We start from the raw sequence: 16,676 nt of genomic DNA, 5'->3' as shown, positions 1-16,676 counted from the left end.
GATTTTTTGGGGGAGGGAAAGGGTAATATTTTGTTACAGGATTGCGTAAGTGTGTGTTTGTGTGTACAAGAGTTGCATTCAAACATATTTGAGTACTATATTTTGGCTTAAAAGCTGAGTATTTCACAATCATTCAAAGGAAACTTCAGGGACGCATTTGTTTTATTTTCCTTGTGAAGGAGAATTAAAATCCTTCTTTAGTGCCATAGCCGGCTTCAAAGCAGCTGCCTGACTTCCTGTAATGTCTTCCTCAGGGGGGACACTCTCTCTGGCTTGGACCATGAGCAATGAGTCTGCCATATGGACAAACCAGAACAGAACTTACCCCACCGTAAGTGCTTGTGCTTCTCCTTCCTGTGCTGGTTACTTTCATTACACCCATTCCCTCTCTTTGCAGAGCTATCTCCAGACATGCGAATTGAAAATATCCTGTTCTGTGTCCTTCGTAATTGGATTCTCCGCAAGATCTAAGCAAATTAGCCTTTGTGAGAGAACTTTGAGTCAGACCGAATCCATCAAGCCCTCAAACGATGTGATAGAGCATCACAACCCAGAGTTACTGTCAGGATCTTCAATTACCGGCATAAGCAGCATCATTAGATTAGATTACAATAGAGACATTCATTTAGGAATAGCAACTAATTCCAGGATGTTCTGGGATTTTGGACCTTATAAATATACAGTTTACCCAAAACATTATTATTTACTCACCTTCATGTTGTTCTAAACCTTGTATGACAGACTACTGTAGCTGCTCTTGTATATAGCTTCAAAAAGGATCCCATAAAGTTATCATAAATGTGGTCAATATGACTCATGCTCTATATTTTGTGTCTTCTGAACGCATATTGTAGCTTTGTGTGAGGAGCAAAAAGAAGTAGTGATGTCTAGTTTGAAAATGAATCATTGCTTTGAGCAAGATCTTGTCAATGAAATCAGTTGACTAAATTGTTCTTAAAAATGTTCCATGGAAGAAAGAAAGTCGTACAGGTTTGGAACAACTTGAGGGTCAGTAAATGATCTCAGAATTAGTGATGCACCAAATCATTTTTTATAGAAACTAAAATTGCAAAAAAAAAAAATATATATATCATCTAAAAAATATGTAATTTAGCCGAAAACCTGAACTGAAAATAACCTTTCGATATTTCATTTACACTCTACTGTAGGACATATTTTGGAGCGATTTTCTTTTTTTCTTTTTTTTCCCCAGACATTTAGTGCATCATTAGGCAGAAATATAATATTTGGGTGATATTTATTTCTTTATAAAGATGGGACATCATTTGGCTATTAAACAAATTCTTGATGCCTTCAAAGATAAGGTAAAGTCACATTTACTCCAGATCATGTGAAATATGAAAATGACTGGATTTCACCTGCAAAATGAAACTATTTCTGCCTGATTGACCATAGACTACTGTTACATGTTTATTTTGAATGTGACCCAACTTTTTACAATGTAGTCAGATTGATTCAGTCATTTTAAATAATGTTTTTGACTTGAATAAAAGCATTTAATATAGATATTATACATTTTTAGATTTCCTAACAAAAGATTTTGACAGTATTTGTATGGATTTGTTATGTTTTTTGGAGATTAAAATGTTCTTGATGTTGCTTTACAGGTTCTTCAGATCAGTATCTTAGTTCTAGGTTCCTTAAAGCACAATAACAGCAATGATTATCTGAAGAACTACAGAATGAAAAGTTCAGAATCTAAACTTTTAAAACTGTTAAAATATATTGTTTTGTCCATTTTTCTGAAAACAAGATAGCCTGACGTTTTCTTGAGACCTGCACGATGATGCTACTGTCCATGAAAGAGGTCCCAGTTTTTTCATCCTTCGCTCTTGCCAAGCTAGGTTAATGGCAGACTCTGTGATAAATAGCTTTCTAGTTTAATGAAGAGAAATCAGTCTTCCAAACTCTTTCATTAACAAAGTAATAGACCTAATCTGAATAAACTCTTTCCAGATCTTCACCTGAACAATGGCTGGTATTACAATTAGGATGTTCAGCTCCACCAATTGAAACACTGTATAATAATAAGTAATTGTAAGGTGCTTCATCTATGGGCCAAAGGCTCATTCAGGCCTTGTTCTTATGCTCTGATTTAGCATTCTTACCATTGAAGATCTCTTTGGGGACATGAACAAAGATGACAGTTAAACAGGTGGCAGGGCAAGAGGTGTTGTATGCCTTTGTGCTTTGATGTCTTTGAGGAAGGAACCTTCTGTGTCTTCCATTCTTGTCTCTGAAAGTCTCCGCCTCTAGAGCTTTCTAAACTCATCTTTGGCGTGGTGAACACTGTACTTAACATCTCAACTCAGACACAAAAGCCCACACACCTGAAGATCCTCTTCTCCCGAAACTGTGCTTTATGTAATATTACCATAGGGACCAATCTTGAACAAAGGGCTTTTATGCAAAAAATGTCTGCGGTTTATGTCGATGTCAGTAAAATGGTAGCAATTAAGGTTTTTTGTGGGGGTTTAAGACCTGAAAAAGTTGGACAATGGAATTGGAGAAACCTGTATAATGTGAAAATTGAAGTCATGCGGTTTTACTCAGAGAAGGAATTTCCATTGTGACTGGTTTGTTTCTTTCTCTGGTGTTTACCCAGGACGTCCCACTGTCATCAGAGACACAGAATGGCTATGTCCTCCTGCTGGTCCTCTTGTCCATCTTTGTCGGGGGGACACTGGTCCTGCTCTCTGTCCTTCTGATTGTCTGTCGATGGTGTTGTGAAGGCGATAGACGCCATGCGTGGTAAAATCAATCCCACGCAACATATACATTCACAGACCCCTGAACACACTTGGTTCTGGATGAACATTTCTGTCAACCAATCAGATCGATCGATCTATCTATCTATCTATCTATCTATCTATCTATCTATCTATCTATCTATCTATCTATCTATCTATCTATCTATCTATCTATCTATCTATCTATCTATCTATCTATCTATCTAAATTTAATTTTAGGGATTTTAGTAATATTTCATCCTAGAATTTCCCACTTTTTTCTTTGTCCCTAAAAAAATCTCATGTGGTGCAACCTAATATATTACCTTCATATGCATAATAATTTAAGTTATTAGTAGTCATAGTAGTAATACTAGTAATAGTCAGTAATTTTATTACTAGTATTTATTTAAATCTATTATAGCATGTGTTAATATTTAGAATTTTGTGTGTGTGTGTGTGTATATATATATATATATATATATATTCCGTTTTAGGTATATTCAGTCATTTTAATTTTAGTCATTTTTGGTACTTAAACCTCACTTTTAATTTGAGTACTTTAAGGCAACATTTTAAATTTTTGTAAGTTTTTCATTTAATATTTATATTTTATTGTATTTTTCAGCTTTTTTTCAAGTTTAGTTTTAATTTGAGTGATATTACACAGTAGTACAGTACTATTACAGTAGTACAGTAAAAGGTTTTTAAAATGAGTTTGTATTTTGTTTATTTAGTTGCCAAGGCAAAATGTAAAATTTTAGTTTAAGTTAACTACGTTAATTAAGTTAATTAAGTTAATTGAGTAATTTAAATTTAAAATGTAAAATCCTTAAAATATTTGCAAACTGTAACAGAAGGCTCCATGATAGCATATTGTATCAGTGATTGATATTAAGAATAACATTTTGGATTTTTATTTTATTTCCCGTAATTGGTTGCATTGCGTGACAGATAGTCGCACCAAATGATAAGACTGCATGAGGTTAAGGTTAGGATGCTTTCACACAAGATGTGTTTTTGCAGTCAGAAGAGTTTTCATCTTAAAACACATCATAAAACCAATTAAAATCATTGTAAAATTACAGAAAAATAGCACAGAAAAAATGAAGAAATGCATTCTGTGAATATTGAGAATATACATTATGAATGTCGCTTGCAGCATGATGTTTGCATGTTGACAGATAATGCATATGATTACGTCTGACACTAAATTATACATCAAATAAAACCATAACACAGAGATTCAACTGGAATGAACTGTTCCTCTGGTGAAGCCAAGGACACTCAACCCCAAAAATGTTTTCTGTGCACATTCGTCACAGCCTGGCTGTATTTCTCAGTGGCTGCTGAGAGGTGTAGAGTCTGTCTGTTCTAGGCAGCCTGGAGGAGTGCAGGCTCACACAAATGACGAGTATAATGAGATCTCATAGCAGCCATCAGCCACGATAAATCACTCCCGGTGTGGGAGAGAGTGCACTCTAGTCAACACACACATACACGCTCACAGTGTGCCACCATTCACTGTGGTTAGAGGACTGGAAACTCATTTCCAGTTTCTCATTACCCTCAGTGCCTTATGGTGAATGAAACTGTATATTGTCGTAATAAAGCCGGTGTTGTTATTGTGCCTGTTATAAGGCGTTTATTTAGATGTCAACGCAGTTGAATGTGAATGAGATTTTTTTCACAATTATTCACAGCTGGGACATTTTCAAAATCTGGTGACTTTCTCACTTGCATAACGTTTAAAGACACCATAAAATCATGATTTGGCAGGACATCTCGATTGGTTTTGATTGCATCGCAGCCATGATTTACTACACTTGGTGGAGAAACTATTTTTACAGAAATGTGCTAGTATATTTCACATGTAATTACAAGGAAACAACAAGTAACATAATTAAATATTAAATTTTGAAGTAGGTTGCAGGTGGCGTTGGGGGGGGGGGGGGGGGCATTCTGATTCTAAACAGCATTTGATTTGACAAATCTGTGTAGTGCAGGATGACATAATCTGTATCTTTACTTTTTAAAAGAAAAAGATGGTAAATTTAGGTTTTAAATAAATAAATAAATGTATATATGTATATAGTCAAGTATACTAGGATATACAATATTAGCATATAGATTTCCAGAAAACAGATTAAATGGATTAAAAGTCACAAATATCTCATTTTAATTTTTAAACATCTTGTACTTTTGAGTACTTTTAAATTTGAGTAAATTAAAATTAAACATAGTTTGTTTTAAATTAAATAAAATTTAAATTTAAATTAATAAAATGTTTGTTTCACTTCAAACTTTTTTAACACATGACAATAGCAATGAATCAAAATAGCAATGATATCAATAGCAATTTTGTTTTACATTATATAATTACTTACTTTATAATATAATATAACATAATAATTTGGAGTTTAATGCAAAATTTAAATCATAAAAAATGTGCGAAACAGAGCCATTTAATTTAATGTTATAATGTTATAATTTAGTTTTTTCCATTTATGTGTAAAGCCCAGGAACATGTTTGTCGTCATATTTTGAGAATGACCCAGTTCTGCATGTAATGAAAGAGATGAACATGAATTTGAATTTGACTGGTTACGTGTTTGCATTGAAGGTTCATTGTTTGCCTCAGGGCTAGCGATGACACAGAGAAAAGTAATACCACCTATATTGAGGAGGCCCAGCCAGTGCACGGTAAGAACTTCCCTAAAAAAGTTCAATTCCATGTTATATGCCAACCTCCCAGTTACACTTATTTATGAAAAGATGTAATGCATTTCCATGTGTATTTACATTTCGCTTCAGGTAAAGTGTCAAGGTCAAGTTTAAGTGTCAGTCTCACATACATCAACTGAGGGCATCATACGAAAAACAAACCGGTCCTCTGGTCTAATCTGTCTCTCCCTGCACAGAGATTACGATTCGCATCGATGAGTCAGATTGCCTGTCGGCAGCCAGCTCCCACGACATGGAGACAGAGCGTTTCCTCTCCACGGGCACAACCGGCCGCCGGGTCTCCTTCAACGAAGCAGCGCTCTTCGATCACAGCAAGAAAACACAAGAGAAAGGTCGAAGGTCAGCCGCCCACTCACTCCTACCGCCCACTCTAGACACACAGAGCGCTCCTATTCACAGCAGACTGCAGCTTTCATTACTTATTTATCTATGCGTTTTACATTTACATCTGAGCTTGTCAGATGCATGAGCCGTTGATGAATAACAGGGGCATTAACTTGATGTCAACATCAAGATTTTGGGTAAAATTAATGACAGCATGTAAGGGAAAATTTCTATTTTGTACAAAAAAACTAAACTTGATTATATGATTATCCAACGCACCTTTTTCTGTTCGTAGTAACTACAAATTTATGTAATTTGATGAATGAATATTTGAAAGTACTTTTTTATTTATTTGTAAGGTCATGAAAATGTATGCATAATAATAAAGAAATATTATTAATATTGTTAAAATATCTATAATAGATTTTATATACAGTGTATATATATATATATATATATATATATATACACACAATTATTATTAAAAGCGGAGTTATGCATTAATCTGTTTTTTAAGCATAATGCAAGTTTCTTCGGTTGACTACTTTTCGCAATGCAATTTGTCTCCTAGCACATCTATCTAAACGACACTTTCAGCAAACACTCCCGTGATATATTTGTGGTGTAAATCTCTAATGAAATGATAAATCCAGCCAGCATGTGTCATATTTCCTACTCACCTCAGGTACACGCTTACGGAGGGCGACTTCCATCACTTGAAGAACGCACGGCTCACCCACCTCCACCTCCCTTCACCCACCCTCCAGATACTCACCATCCACGAGTGTGAGTCATCAGAGAACAGTATTGCCATGGCAACGCGCCCCGTCGCTAAATCCAGCCTCTCAATTCTTCAGGTGACAGCCACATTACTCTGCTAATAGGAGAATATGATGTCAGTCATAACAAGGGCAGCATGAGATCGTATTTTTCTAGGTCAGTTAAAAGCGCTGAGGTCGTGATGGATTGTCAGTTTGTTAAGTGATGTGGTATGTAAGGAAACATTTATGCAGTGGAGCAATGGATTTATCTAGATATTGGGGTCATTAATGTTTTAACATGTTAGCTGTTACTTGTACTTTACTTTAGCCATGTCATGATGAATTGGCAAGTGATAAATCCTACCATATCTCACAAATTGTACCTTTTTTTTTTTTTTTTTTTTTACCTAAGCAGCTGTTATTGATGTGACCCTTGACAAGAAATCGGCTGTGTTCAGAATACTGTTCTTAGTATATACTGTACAATATACACTGTAGTGTATACTGACTACTAATACCATAGTATGTGAAACAGTATCCATCATTTATACTAGTAAGAGTTTGTTTTTTGAAAGAAATTAATACTTTTTATCATTAAGAAGACAATAAATTGCACAAAGGTGACTGTAAAGATCTTTATAATGTTACAAAAGATTTTTATTTTTAAAAAATACTCTTCTTTTGACCTTTTTAATCAGCTTCCACAAAAAATATTAAGCTGCACACCTGTTTTTAATATTTATAATAATAAAAAAATGTCTTGAGCAGCAAATCAGAATATTAGAATGATTTCTGAAGGATCATGTGACACTGAAGACTGGAGTAATGATGCTGAAAATTTAGCTTTGAATCACAGGAATAAATTACATTTTAAAACATATTCATTTAGAAAACAGATATTTAAAATTGTAATAATATTTCAGAATTTTTAATCAAATAAATGCCTTGGTAAGCATAAGAGACTTCTTGCAAAAACAATAAAAATAGTACACCCTAAACATTTCAACAGTTGTGTATTTTCCTAAATGTAATTTCTTTTCTCAATTATTGATTAAAAATAAATTGAAAACTGTGTTTATAAATGTAGTAACTTTTGCTATTATAATCAAATAGCAAGAAAAAATGGTTAAAATAGTAGCTGGTTCCTTCATCGTGCTGGAAAAAGATACAGAAATGATCTACGGTATTGCGAACATTCTGATATTGCGTCATTCCACGAGGTAGCTCCTCCCACAGTCAAATCTCACTGGTCCAGTGCTTGCATTTTAATGTAAGAGAGCAACCTTTTAAAACTTGAATGTGCAAGGCTTCTGGTGTCATTCGCTTCAAGTTTGTTTTTTTTAGCTGCACAAAACATAATGCAAACTGGCATATCGTATACTATTATTTTGTTTTTGTATTTATTGTAAAATTGTAATCTGGTTTGTAGCACAAGTAGTTTTATCTTTTACTGTTCTATTTATAGGTAAACATTGGGTTATGTGTGACCCAGAGGCTGGGTAACACAAAAACTACCCAAACACTAAAAAAATAACCCCCCAAAAAAATGACCCAAATGGCTCAACCCAGCATTTGGGTTAAAAAATAACCCAGGATTTTTTAGAGTGAATGAATCAAACATCAAATACATTAAAATGACAGGGAACAAAAAATAGTAAATTAGTCATCAGGTGCCATGTTCAATACAGCAACATCTTAGAGATCTCTAATCAGTTAAGTAGCATTAGTTATTACTCCACAACATGCGTGTGACGTCATTAACAATGGCACTATATTGTTGAACTTATGTGATTCAAGTGACGGCGATGCGAGCGTTTTCGAGAAATAGTCGTGACTAGCTAGTTCGTTTCCACAACAATGCATCATACTATGGTGGTTAATCAGCGAGTTATGACGGGAAACACACCCCTGATTAGGACTTGATGTTAGAATGCTGCTTCAATAAAGTTACTGAGTCTGAATCTTTAATAAACATTCTTATATATGTACCAGGCATCATTCTGTTTAATCAGATTTCTTATTACTGCCAAAATAATAACCACCCATTGTGTTTGTCACGTGCACAGCCACCAGTATTTTCACTGCCCCAGACTGCCCTGACCAGCCGGAGTCTCAGTCCCAGCTCTGCCCTTCCTGGCGATGCTCTCAATTCCACTGTGGACACAACGTTCTGTGAGAGCATCACAGCGGCCGGTCCTGAGCCATCCAGCCCGTGTCTAGTGAGTCACACACACTCACCCACTGACACGTCACATTACACACAGCAATCCACGCAAACGGACAACTCAACATTCATTTGAGTCACAAACACATGCTGAATGCATACAGCAGATAATCCGATTGTATTGCATTTATGTAATCTTGCGAACACAAACAGATGGAGGTCAGAGGAGGAGTCGGGGGGAGCACAGGCATCATGGGTAATGGTAGAGAGGGTGCATCGGCCTCATCCACAGCCCTGTCCTCCTCTGGCGGGGCCTCGCAGGGCCCCATGCTGCAGTTCTTCACCAAGCTCCGCCGACACGCCAGCCTGGAGGGAGCGAGTCCCTACTTCAAGATCAAGAAGTGGAAGTTCGACAGCAGCCAGAGAGCTTCAAGTCTAGACATGAGAGGTCAGTGACACATCCAGGAGCTGGCAGCAGATTAAAGAATGCATCTGGTGTGAATGTAGGGTGCTAGTTTCATCACGAAAAAACAAGCTGTGCTAATGAAACATGCATTTTATAGCGGTATTTTGTGTTGTTTAAAGCAATTTTTTCTTAAATATAAAACCAACTACATTTTTAATGGTTTAATTTCCAGATATTTTTATATATTTTTAGCAGTGCTTTATTTATAATTGGTATTTTAATTTGTTTTTAAAGCAGTGCATTTTTAATATTATTAAAATGGGTTTTTAACATTTTTAATTTTATTAAAAATATGTAATTATTTTTAATAAAACAAATCGTAAAAAAATTATATTAACCTTTAAATATTTCACTTAAATATACAATATTGTTAAAAATTGGGGTTAATTATTGGGCTTTTGGGACATTTATTTGATCAAAAGGGCAAAAACAGTAATATTGAGAAATATCATTACAATTCAATGTTTCTATTTGAATATATTTTAAAGCATAATTTATTCCTGTGATGGTAAAGCTGAATTTTCAGCATCATTACACCAGTCTTCAGTCACATGATCCTTCAGAAATCATTATAATATGCTGAAGAAACATTTCTTATTATTAGCATTTATTTGAAATCTTTTGTAACATTAAAATGTCTTTACTGTCACTTTTGATCAATTTAATGCATCCTTGCTGAATAAAAGAATTATGTTCTTTAAGTGTATATTAAAGAAGTTTGTATTATACTAAAACATTGACATGACAAAAATCCTCTGATAGCACAAGTGTGATATTGTACCACCTCATGTTTTAATGAGAAAAGTGCATGGTGTAGCTGATGGGACTGAATGAATTAATAAACATGAATGAATAGATTGATAAGAATGCTGCTGTTTGATTATATAAGTATTACTTTAAATATATCTGGATTTATTCTCTCAGGTCTGTCAGCATGAAAGGAAGTGAGATTACACTGCTGTGGAAAGTACAGACAGTGTTATGAAACTTTGAAGCTATCAGTTTCCTAGCCTTAGGAGATGCAAAGCAATATTGAATGTTTCTTTGCTTTTCATTTAGCCCCTGCATTGTGCATTACCTTGGAAAAATGATTGAAGACCTTAATAGAGTTTTAATGGCTTCATGTAGCGTGGAGCAGAGAAATGGTTCAGCTTTTGTGTGTGTGTGTGTGTGTGTGTGTGTGTGTGTGTAGCAGACTATAGAATATTCTCTCAGCCAAGACAAAGCTGCTGTATTTGAGTGCCAAGACTCACTCTCAAGCAGATGGCCGGTTGACGCAGGGCTCTTCCATTCCAAACGTTTTTTTTTTAAATGAGAGACAGCGAAATTGAGCGTCCCAAACTCTTAATGTTTCTTATTCTGTGAAACAATAAGGTCATGGTAAAAGCCATGCTCTCCATATAATAGATTTCCACTGTTGGATGCCCAGGGTAACAAATAAGATGCATGTTATATTGTTAATATGTTAATTATGTTTTCTGAATGCATTAAACCTAATGCACTACATTTAAAAGCAAAAGAGGAGAGGTTAGAATCAATTATTAGAGAATTGGAAGACGAGTTAATGATTTGTAAATGTTTTTAATGTTCCATATGTTATGTTGATCTTATGTTTGCACTTATATTTGTGTATAAGTGTACATTTGGCTACCTATCTTGGTCAGGACACTCCTGTAAAACAAGGTTTTTAATCTTTCTTGGTAAAAAATATAGTACCTATAGAGAACCCTAGTTATATACCAAAATGGAGCCAGACGAAATGTGAGTTTGCTAAAAGTAATTTGCCTATCAGCTATTTCAGAGTGGATATGATTTGATTCTTATCAAAACTATGAGATAACATAGCGATAGGTGAGAATTAACAAATTGAGAATTGAAGAGAAAAGTCACAATTATCAATATTTTTCCACTAAAATGTTTTTATTTAAACACTATTTCTGTAAAATTAACTGTTATGAATAATTATGTTCAAAATAATTATTTTAGAATTTAGCCCTATAAATAATTTAGGCTGTATTTTTTCGTTAATTTTACCACAATTAATAAGTTTATGGCTGATTTACAACCAATTGACCCTTCGCAAAAACTCTAGAATACCTTCGAGGGACTTTGACTGTATCCAGTGTAGACAAGATAGCGGCAGTGATTGTAATTTCTATTTGTTTTTGACGTAACACAACACTCGCATTCAGCATGATCAAGTGTCAAACCGTTAGCGTCTGAATGCCTATGTCGATGTGTTGCTCAGGAGGTAGTGTTTATGCAAAGGCCTCTTCTATTTCAAAAGATCAAGGGAAATTTGGTTTCTCGTGTCATGATCTCTTTAAGGTGGAAAAGGAAAGTAGTTTGAGAGGGAGAGCAAGTTAGAGATTATAAAAAGTTTTTACCATAATTGGCTAATACCACACAAGAAACTATGCTTGTAACTACAATTCTATAGTTCTAGTACAAACTACAAAACTACAAAACTTTGTGATACAGTTTGCAAATGTCTATTGGAAATGTGGTTTTGAGAATTCATTGAACTATGTTGGTAATGATGGAATTGCGACTACATTTGGCAATTACAGGGTTCTTTTTGGTGGACCAATTATTTGTTGACAGTCTATTGAAGATGCCACAAAATTCACGTTGTCCTCTCAGGTTCCCCCAAGCGGAGGCAGTTCCAGCGGCAGCGTGCAGCCAGCGAGAGCATGGACCAGGAGGACCATGACGGCCATCACATCGACTTCATCCAGTACATCGCTCGCACCAAGGATGTCACCTACTGCCCCACCCGGTCTAGTCCACGTCTTCTACCCCCCCCTTCCACACCCCCACCCTCCCTCGGCAGGTATCTTTATTTGCCTCGCCCATGCATTCGCTATAGCAACCATCTGCCTCACCACGCCTCATACAGCAGACCTCATTCCATGCTGGATGGATCTCAGCTCACTGATCGCATTGCCTTATCATGGCATCATCAGCTTACAATGCAAAAAGCTTTGCTTTAGATTTGGAAGTTGTTTCTTTGAATTTGGGTAAATACCACAGGTGTACCTTTTGGTATTGTTAGCCATCAGTTTGCATTTGTTTTCCAAAATGGGCCAAGAAGGACAATTCCCATGTTTAAGAACATTAGCATATTTGTTTATATTTGCTTACCGATCACAACTGACTTCCCTGTCTCTGTCGCTGTGTATTGGTCTCCTCAAATTAACCATCACAGAGTGAGTCACAACCATCTGTGCGCTAATGGAGACATCTGTTTTAACATCTCTGAATCTGGACTCCAAACTTTAATGGAAAGGAAAATAAACAAACATAATATATTTAACATACACTACCATTCAAACGTTTGAGGTCACTTTTATCAGCGAAGACACATTAAAGTGGTCAAAGTGACAATACATTTATAATATGCAAAAGATTTCTATTTCAAATAAATGCTGAAGAATCCTGAAGAAATATAAAAATAAAAATATTAAGCAGCACAACTTTTGACAACTTTGACATAGATTAAGAAGAAATGTTTCTTGTGCATTTTAGAATTATTTCTAAATAATCTTGTGTCACTGAAGACTGGAGTAATGGCTACTGAAAATTCAGCTTTGCCACCACAGGAAAAAATACATTTAAAATGTATTCAAATGCAAAGCCAGTTATTTTGAATTGTTATAATATTTCACAATATTACTGTTTTTTTGAACAAATTAATGATAGACTTAAAAAGATATACTGACCCCAAACTGTTGACCAGTAATGTAGACCTACACTGACATAATTTTGTGCTATGTTGTAGTATTTTCTAATTAAATAATATAATAGGGATGGTCTACAGAATTTACCTTAGTTTACCTTAAAATTTGCTTTGTGTTTTTTACCGTTTTTGGAGTATTGCAATTTTAAGTTTTAAAATTTCAATTTTATAAAAATGTTATCTGAAGATTGTAAAAATATAAAAAAATTATAAAAGTTTATTTAAAAGTTAAAACTTGCCTGAATCTGGGCTCAAAGATAAACTAAAAATAAACTTAAAATGTATTAAAATATAATAAACTTTATTTGACAAACCAACACTGACATAAAACAGATGTTGTGCTACATTGCGGCATTTTCTAAAGAAATACTGACTATATTTAAGATAATGAGCTTGACTGATTTCATATGTGTGCTGTCATTCAGGTTAGAGGTGGAGGTGATGGTGGAGCCCAGCTGCAGCAGAGCAATGGGTCCCGGGGTGATCGGCCTCACCTCTGAGCCCCCGGAAGAGAGTTTTGGGTTGGGCTACCATCAGGAGAGCTTAGAACCTCAGACCTTGTACCGTGATATCTGGACTCTTCGAGCCTCCCTCGAACGGTATGTCTCGTCCGACCAGAGCAGCAACAATGACAAAGACTCCGTCCGTAGTGATGCAGACAGTGTGTGCTCTTTAGGGGGTAAGACCGAGATGGGAGGGCTGCCTAGGTACCCCTCGCAGGATATTGGGGATGAGATGGAGGGGGATGCAGACTTGCCTCTAGATGAGGGATCGGAGAAAGGTCGCAAACAGGATAGTGTCGATTCTGAAAGAGGAAGTGACGGGGAGCCAGGAAACCGCAAGCTGCTCCAAATGGACAGCGGTTATGCCTCGATAGAAGCACCTTCGCATGCTCCTGAGGAGTTGCGACTGTTTGGTAGCAGCAGTAGCAGTAAGGACGGCTCTGCCATGGAGCGCAGGCACTTCTTCAGTTCTGGGCACAAAGGGACCGTGTGCGAGAGCTACGACACGGACATCTTCGACGAAGAACTTGAAGAGGAACCTGCGGGTGCCAGCGGCGGTGTGGACGGAGTGGAAACGGACAAGAGCACCATGCTGTGGTCCCCCTATGGCCAGATGTTCACTCAACGCGACGCTCAACCTCATCCCCCCATCCTTTCCCGCCGTGACTACAGCATTGATGAGAAAACCGACACACTTTTCCATGAGTTCTTGCGGCATGACCCGCAGTTCGATCAGCAGGATTCTCCGCTGCGCTCCAAGCATCGTTCCCGCGTGCACCTGCGTAAGCAGTGGCAGTGCTCCAAACAGTACAGCGACCCCGGCCAGCGCTTCCAATCCTCTTTTGACCGGTACCGCACTCCGCTCCGACGCGGTGAAACTGTCAACTACCCTCTAGAGACTAGCTACCACAACACGCTCCCACGAATCATTAGTGCACCTGATGAAGAGAGCAGCGAAGGTGCAACCAGGACTCCTGAGAAACCCAAGGCAGATCAGGATACCGCTACTGATGTGGATCCTGACAAGATAAGAATATCTTCCAGCACCGAAAGCAGTGGAACCATCAACGAAAAGGAAGCCCTTGAGGCATCGCAGCCCCCTCCAATGACTGATATTGCTGGAGAGCAATCGGTGGGCCAGGAGAACTCTAGGCAAACATTGCCACTGCCTGAGCCTCCTGATGAACGTATACCCGAATGTACAAGCTATGGCCCACAGACAATCACAGAAGAGCTGAGTGACAAGCTAGCGGCAACCCTCGAAGAGCGGCTGTACTCGGATCTCCGCAGGACCAGGGAAACTCCCGAGAGAAGTGCAGTGACTATGACCTACACATCGCCCGATCACAGTCCAGTGTAGCAAAGAACACTTCGCTGCAACTACAGTTGCAAAGTTTTGGTCGATATTGGCTCCGATTTGGAACAGGTTTGCTTTGGTCATTTAAATGGCGTTGAAATCATTCTCATTATGTCCTAGACCAGTGGTGTAGAGACGTTTCTTCCATGCTCAGTGTTAAATAAATGGCAATTATGGCTCATACCTCATGTTGCTCAATGCACCAAGTCTTAAACAAATGAAATGTCAAAGTCTGTTATTATAGCTCTCCATTTAGCTACTCGTTGACTTCAAAAGCCAATGTTTTCTCTGCACTACGTAATCCACTGTGAAATTGGGTGCTATTAGATTAAAGATTGATTATATTTGTAATTGCATGAATTATATTGCAATGCTGCCTATCCGGATGTCTGTTCATGACCCAAATCAATATTAGTTTCTTTTACTTGTTTTTATATGTACAAACTAGCCCTCTATTCGGTTATTATGTTTTGTTGCTGAAGTTGTAAAAAAAACCTCAATACTACTTATTATTAGCATCTGGGACATTATTAGCATATGGTTGAACCTGCTTTCAGATTTTAGAAAAAAATGCTATAAATTATAAATCATAATTGAAATGAACTGTAGAAATTTCCTTGAATGGGTAGACATGTCTAATTATGTCACATAACCTGTATTTCAAAAACAACAGCATATCTGAAACACCATGGCATTGGGCCAGTTCTTAAGCAAACATAAGTCTTTTTCCCATTTTAACTTCAGTGTTTATAATTTGGATTAAATAAATTGGGATTAGTTGCACTACATCACTAGCCATGTTAGTTTGTTCTCCACCGACACGTTTGCAATCCATAATTAAGTGTCCTTGTCATTTAATAGTGTTATTTTACCATTGAAGTCCTGAATGGCTAAAACTGCCTCTTTGTGAGATACTGTAATTTTATGACCATTGCATTATTATTATTATTGTGCTTTTCATCTTTTAAGTGTATCATTTGTTCTGTATCGTTGATCATATCTGTGAGAATGAGAAACAGACGGAACAAGAGTATACAGTGCCAAACTGTTGTCAGGTAATACCAAGATAAAACATTAAAACACTGCAAGCAACAGTTCTGCAAAATAATGATCACAGATATGCCTCTCTCTAAGGATTTGAATCAGGCCTGAGACATTTTTATGAATTTCATTGTGAGAAGGGCATGCCTTTTCATGCATGTATTTCATGAAATGAGCTCTGTGTGTTCGTTAGCATTACATTTACGTGAAAATTACCAGGACAAGAATCCCAAGAGGAGGACGACTGCACATACTGCCTTTGGACAGAAGTGTTATTTAAAATAAATTAAAGCAAATCCCACTGCCCAGCATGTTGAATCTCGGTACAAATGCCACCATTCACGTTGATCTGAATTATTCCAATAAAATGGGATTCTGGTATAACCGTCTGTCAACTCACAGTATGGGTTGCGTTCTGTATTGATCATTATGGGTTTGATCTTCTTGGAAGCATGCAAACAAAAGGTTGGCCTTGGCGCATTCTCAATTGTGATGTGTTGGAAAGTCTATCTTTGTGAAATCTGAGCGAAAAGGCCATTGGTGATAGAGGCTCTTGATGTAATGAAGAAAAACCTTGGTTAGCATCCACAGGCCTTGTCTATGAAGGCTCACATTGTTTTGTGGCCTTTTAGGGTGATTGTTTGAACTATCGAGTAGTTCTCTAAAAGCTACATGTACTATTTAGGGTGCATCTCAAGTGCCCTGTCTAGAATTAAAAGGCTTTCATTATCTAGGTGAACAATAACTGACATGAGGGTACATAAATTATGCCAAAATTTCCATTTTTGGATGAACTGTCCCATTAAGTAAGCAATTGCCATGGCCA

The 16,676-nt window shown here is 36.8% G+C and overlaps 1 protein-coding gene across 1 annotated transcript; it reads left to right on the top strand.

Annotated features, from left to right (window-relative positions):
• Positions 1-260: 260 nt before the first annotated feature.
• On the top strand, positions 261-15,594 carry LOC306875494 (voltage-dependent calcium channel beta subunit-associated regulatory protein-like). The gene is made up of 9 exons (XM_079426113.1): positions 261-331; positions 2,627-2,772; positions 5,374-5,453; positions 5,672-5,834; positions 6,505-6,676; positions 8,647-8,799; positions 8,958-9,192; positions 11,854-12,043; positions 13,375-15,594. The coding sequence occupies exons 1-9, from the start codon at positions 281-283 to the stop codon at positions 14,810-14,812; spliced, it is 2,628 nt and encodes an 875-aa protein (XP_079282239.1). The 5' UTR covers positions 261-280; the 3' UTR covers positions 14,813-15,594.
• Positions 15,595-16,676: the final 1,082 nt, after the last annotated feature.

Source organism: Barbus barbus (genome assembly GCF_936440315.1).
Source record: "Barbus barbus genome assembly, chromosome: 9".
Classification (NCBI taxonomy): Eukaryota; Metazoa; Chordata; class Actinopteri; order Cypriniformes; family Cyprinidae; genus Barbus; species Barbus barbus.
This window is presented reverse-complemented; position numbering and strand designations above follow the sequence as displayed.